Raw genomic sequence first — 6,060 nt, forward strand, 5'->3', positions numbered from 1 at the left:
ATGTGTTCCCCATCCTGAACCCCCCTCCCACCTCCCTCCCCATACCATCCCTCTGGGTCATCCCAGTGCACCAGCCCCGAGCACCCTGTCTCATGCATCAAACCTGGACTGGTGATTCGTTTCACCTATGATAATTTACATGTTTCAATCCATTTCCCATATCATCCCGCCCTCGCCCTCTCCCACAGAATCAAAAAGACTGTTCTATACATCTGTGTCTCTTTTGCTGTCTCACATAGAGTTATTGTTGCCATCTTTCTAAATTCCATATATATGTGTTAGTATACTGTATTGGTGTTTTTCTTTCTGGCTTACTTCACTCTGTATAATAGGCTCCAGTTTCATCCACCTTATCAGAACTGATTCATATGTATTCTTTTTAATGGCTGAGTAATACTCCATTGTGTATATGTACCCCAGCTTTCTTATCCATTCATCTGCTGATGGACATCTAGGTTGCTTCCATGTCCTGGCTATTATAAACAGTGCTGCGATGAACATTGGGGTACACATGTCTCTTTCAATTCTGGTTTCCTCAGTGTGTATGCCCAGCAGTGGGATTGCTGGGTCATATGACAGTTCTATTTTCAGTTTTTAAAGGTATCTCCACACTGTTCTCCATAGTGGCTGTACTAGTTTGCATTCCCACCAACAGCGTAAGAGGGTTCCCTTTTCTCCACACCCTCTCCAGCATTTATTGCTTGTAGACTTTTGGATAGCAGCCATTCTGACTGGCTTGAAATGGTACCTCATTGTGTTTTTGATTTGCATTTCTCTGATAATCAGTGATGTTGAGCATCTTTTCATGTGTTTGTTAGCCATCTGTATGTCTTCTTTGGAGAAATGTCTGTTTCTTTGGAGAAATGTCTCCAAATGTCTTAGTTCTTTGGCCCACTTTTTGACTGGGTCGTTTATTTTCCTGGAATTGAGCTATAGGAGTTGCTTGTATATTTTTGAGATTAATTCTTCGTCCATTGCTTCATTTTTTATTATTTTCTCCCATTCTGAAGGCTGTCTTTTCACCTTGCTTATAGTTTCCTTTGTTGTGCAGAAGCTTGTAATTAGGTCCCATTTATTTTTGCTTTTATTTTCCAATATTCTGGGAGGTGGGTCATAGAGGATCCTGCTGTGATGTATGTCAGAGAGTGTTTTGCCTATGTTTTCCTCTAGGAGTTTCTGGTCTTATGTTTAGATCTTTAATCCATTTTGAGTTTATTTTTGTGTATGGTGTTAGAAAGTGTTCTAGTTTCATTCTTTTACCAGTGGTTGACCAGTTTTCCCAGCACCTCTTGTTAAAGAGATTGTCTTTTCTCCACTGTATATTCTTGCCTCCTTTATCAAAGATAAGGTGTCCATAGGCACGTGGATTTATCTCTGGGCTTTCTATTTTGTGCCACTGATCTATATTTCTGTCTTTGTGCCAGCACCATATTATCTTGATGATTGTGGCTTTGTAGTAGAGCCTGAAGTCAGGCAGGTTGATTCCTCCAGTTCCATTCTTCTTTCTCAAGATTGCTTTGGCTATTCGAGGTTTTTTGTATTTCCATACAAATTGTGAAATTATTTGTTCTAGTTCTCTGAAAAATACTGTTGGTAGCTTGATAGGGATTGCACTGAATCTATAGATTGCTTTGGGTAGTATACTCATTTTCACTATATTGATTCTTCAGATCCACGAACACGGTATATTTCTCCATCTATTTGTGTCCTCTTTGATTTCTTTCACCAGTGTTTTATAGTTTTCTATATATAGGTCTTTTGTTTCTTTAGGTAGATATATTCCTAAGTATTTTATTCTTTTCATTGCAATAGTGAATGGAATTGTTTCCTTAATTTCTCTGTTTTCTCATTGTTAGTGTATAGGAATGCAAGGGATTTCTGTGTGTTGATTTTATATCCTGCAACTTTACTATATTCATTGATTAGCTCTAGTAATTTTCTGGTGGACTCTTTAGGGTTTTCTATGTAGAGGATCATGTCATCTGCAAATATTGAGAGTTTTACTTCTTTCCCAATCTGGATTCCTTTTATTTCTTTTTCTGTTCTGATTGCTGTGGCCAAAACTTCCAAAACTATGTTGAATAGTAGTGGTGAGAGTGGGCACCCTTGTCTTGTTCCTGACTTTAGGGGAAATGCTTTCAATTTTTCACCACTGAGGATGATTCTAGAGTTTTAATTTAAATCAGGAACAGGTATTAAGTTTCTTCAAATGCCTCTTTGGCATTTAGAGAGATGATCATTTTCATTTTTTGTTGTTTAATCTCTGCCTGTAATGGGTTATGTGAATAGAATTCCCAGCATCAAAAATAAGGAGAAAGGAAAAGAGGGGACTTTAAACAAAAACCAGATAATAAGCAGTGTGGGTAGACAAAGCACGCTAAGTGTAGCAGACTGAAAAATGCCTCCCTTGAAAGACATGCTGTGCTGTGCTTAACTGCTCAGTCATGTCCGACTCTTTGTGAACCTATGGACTGCAGCCCGCCAGGGTCCTCTGTCCATGGGGATTCTCCAGGCAAGAATTCTGAGTGGGCTGCCATGCCCTCCTCCAGGGAATCTTCCCAATGCAGGGATCGAACCCAGGTCTCCTGCATTGCAGACAGACAGATTCTTTACCATCTGAGCCATCAGAGAAGCCTTGTCAAATTCCCTGGAAATTGTGAATATTACCTTGTATGGTAAAAGATGTGATTACATTGAGGATCCTGGGAGAAGAAATTCATCCCGTGTTATTCAGGTGGGCCTTAGATGCATTCACAAGTGTAGTTTTAAAACAAAAACAGAGGGAGATTTAATACAGACACCCCAAAGAGGAGGTGGCAATGTGACAATGTAGGCTGAGACTGGACTGATACAGCCATAAGCCAAGGAAAGCAGGCAGCCACCAGATGCTGAAGAAAGCAGGAAACAATCTTCCTCTAAAGCATTCAGAGTGTGGCCCTGCCAGCACCTAGATTTCGAACTTGTGGCCTCCAGAATGGGGTGTCCCTGATGGCTCAGATGGTAAAGAATCTGCCTGCAATGCAGGAGACCTGGTTTGATCCCTGGGTCAGAAGAGCCATGAAACAATACACTTCTATTGTTTTAAGCCACCAATTTGTGGTCGTTTCTCATAGAAACCCTAGGAAACTAAAAGACTAAGGAAGTTATATGTTTTTAGTTTTATTTTCTTACCAATTTCTACTTTTATCATACTGTAGCCAGAAAATGTAGCTTGTGAGAATTTTACTTTTTTGAATAATATGTGAAAAATCATATGGGAAAACTGGTTTTTGCTCATATAGTTACCCAACTACCAGTAGTTCTTCATGTATAGTGATGACTCTCACTTCTGGGCCTGTATGCCTGCTGTCTCTCTGCTTGGAATGCCCTCTCATCTCCTTCTCTTCCTAATTCTGTCTTCCAACTAAGCCTCTTTTACTTTCTAGACTCATCTGGAATATCACTTCCTTCAAGGCTTGGCTACACTCCTCACTCTGGGTTAATTATTCTTCCTCAGTGTTCCCACAAGGCTTTTCCCTGGTGGCTCAGTGGTAAAGAACCCACCTGCCAATGCAGGAGATGTGGGTTCAATCCCTGGGTCAGGAAGATCTCCTGGAGAAGGAAATGACAACCCACTTCAGTGTTCTTGCCTGGGAAATCCCATGGACAGAGGAGGCTGGCGGGCTACAGTCTATGGAGTGGCAAAGACTTAGTGACTAAACAGCAAACAGCAGTGTTCCCATAACGCCTTGTGTTTCTCCAGTTTAACCCTTTCCATTCTTCATTATAATGACTTATCATGTATCTGCCTGTATCCTCCACTAAGCTGCTAGTGTCATCAGGGCATAGTCCATGTTACTCATCTTTCTATCCCAATTCCTAACATACTTCCATGGTTTATTTAACCATCAGTTGATGCTGACCGAATGTCAACTATGCCAGAAACTGTGGATGGCCACACATGATGTGTCTTTAACAAATGTTTGAAAAGCAAGGAATGAATGAAGCTATGCCAATGTTTTAAATGAAGAAATTAAAATATATTGGCATCAGAAATGGCTGGAAAATGCAAACGAACAGGAAAATAATTTCTATTTCCCTTAACTGTATCTTCTGCAGTAAGGCTGCATGCAAACCACCACGTCAGGCACCAGAGTGAGATACTCACACCACGTCCCCTGCATAATGTCGAATTCGAAAATCTCGATCAAACTCCAGGATTTTGTCCGAGGCGCAGAGCTAAGAAATCAAGAAGGAAGGAGATGACCTTGAAAATAGACATTTTAAGTTTTCTAAAACTATATTCCAACTTAATAGGAGAAGTTAATCATGTCACAAATCACGATATCATTATGAACGAAGTCCCAGTATGTGGGGGTTTATTTAATTTGGCAAATGTGGTAAAGATTGAGAACTTTCCCCCCCGAAGTGCACAGAGCCAGACTGCATTTCCTGGCCACCTTGGTGACTGGGAATGGCTAGGTGACCAAGCTCTGCACAATGGAAGGTGAGTGTGAGGGGATAAGGCTCTTCAAGGTCAAAGCTGGTAAGAAGTGGGTGACTCTCCTCTGTACTTTCTTCTCAAGTCCCACTAGTTGGATGCAGAGAAGGATGGTCCTGAGGGGATGGAAGAGCCTGAAGATGGGAGAAGTCTGGGACCCTGGGAGAGAAATAGACTTCTGCTGTCTATGACACTTAAATCTCCACTGTTAACACAGCCCAGCCAATCTTGACTGATAGAGCCTCTCTCCTCCATGTCCCACTTAAAAGAAGACCATTTTGAGGATTTGCCATCTTCTATGCATGGATATCTCATTCAATACTCACAACTGATATTTAAACTAAGGATTATGGATTCTCTTTTACATACATAAAAACTAAGCCTCAGACAGGTTAGGTAACTGGCCCAAGGTCCTGTAGCTGATAAGCAGTAGCTCTGGGAAGAGTTCTTGGGACCAAATGCCATGTCTGTACTCTGCTATGTATACGTCAGCCTGGCTCACCCGTCTTCTGCTAAGCTGGGACTCCAGGTCTACCACTTCACAGGAGATCAACCTTCTGTAGCTGTTTCTCACTGAAGAGGGCCTCTCTGAGAAGGCAGTTTTTATAGAGCCCTGGATCTCTATAAGTTTCTGCAATTTCCTTATTACAGAAGCACGTAGATTCTTTGAGCACCCTATAAAGGATCACTTGATATCCTTTAGGTTCAAAAGCAGATGTTTAAGAATCCATAACTATTGGGACTTCCCTGGCAGTCCAGTGGTTAAGACTTCACTTTCCAATGCAGGAGATGTGGGTTTGATCTCTGGTTGGGGAGCTAAGATTACACAGTGCCTCACAGCCAAAAAACAAACAAACAAACAAACATAAAACAGAAGCAATAAAAGACTTTAAAAATGGTCAACATTAAAAAAAAATTAAAAAAAAAAAAAGAATCCGTAAGCATTGAGTATGGTTACATAGAAACATCACTTGGCTTGTCATGCTAGATAACAAACAACCCCAACCAGGATGGTGGGTTCTCTATGGATGTAGACTGTTAAGGGAATAATTAGTCTATTAATTCAAATTAATAATTAAAGGAAGTTAGAGTCAGACTTCTGAGGTTGCAGTCTTGTCTCTACCATCTACATGCTTTGTTTCCTTCAGTAATCACTTATTGTAGAGTTGTTCTAGAGGTTAAACTAACTGTGGAGAACAAAGCATCTAACATTCAGAGGGGTCTCTGAAATATTTAATTCCTCTCTCCTTCCCTCTCTCTTATCAACCACTTTTACAAAACCCTTCTACTTATAAAACTCCCAAAGGAAAAAGACTCAAGAGACATCTATACTAATTGAATATTCTTACATTTAGATACTGCAAATTCTTAACTGATCTAAACATAGAACTTTTTAGATTTTTCTTTACTTAAAAAAAAATAAGACCTATTTATCATTCAACTTTACATGTTAACAATACTTTTAACAGTAATTTTATAGTTTATTGGATCATCTGTCTGCCTCTGCATGATAATTTTAATACATGACAAACAGTTTAGCCCCTAAATAAACACAAGCCAGAAACCTCTTCTTTAACCTG

At 40.0% G+C, this 6,060-nt stretch overlaps 1 protein-coding gene across 1 annotated transcript in view; it reads right to left on the minus strand.

Annotated features, from left to right (window-relative positions):
• The window catches only part of MYO1D (myosin ID), a 254,685-nt gene that overhangs the window by 220,385 nt on the left and 28,240 nt on the right, over positions 1 to 6,060 (minus strand). The window contains exon 11 of the mRNA XM_010861705.1: positions 4,148 to 4,218. Coding sequence (XP_010860007.1) covers positions 4,148 to 4,218 — 71 coding nt within the window. The remainder of the gene's footprint in view (positions 1 to 4,147; positions 4,219 to 6,060) is intronic.

The sequence above is a fragment of the Bison bison genome, unplaced genomic scaffold (genome assembly GCF_000754665.1).
Source record: "Bison bison bison isolate TAMUID 2011002044 unplaced genomic scaffold, Bison_UMD1.0 scf7180017864472, whole genome shotgun sequence".
Lineage (NCBI taxonomy): Eukaryota > Metazoa > Chordata > Mammalia > Artiodactyla > Bovidae > Bison > Bison bison.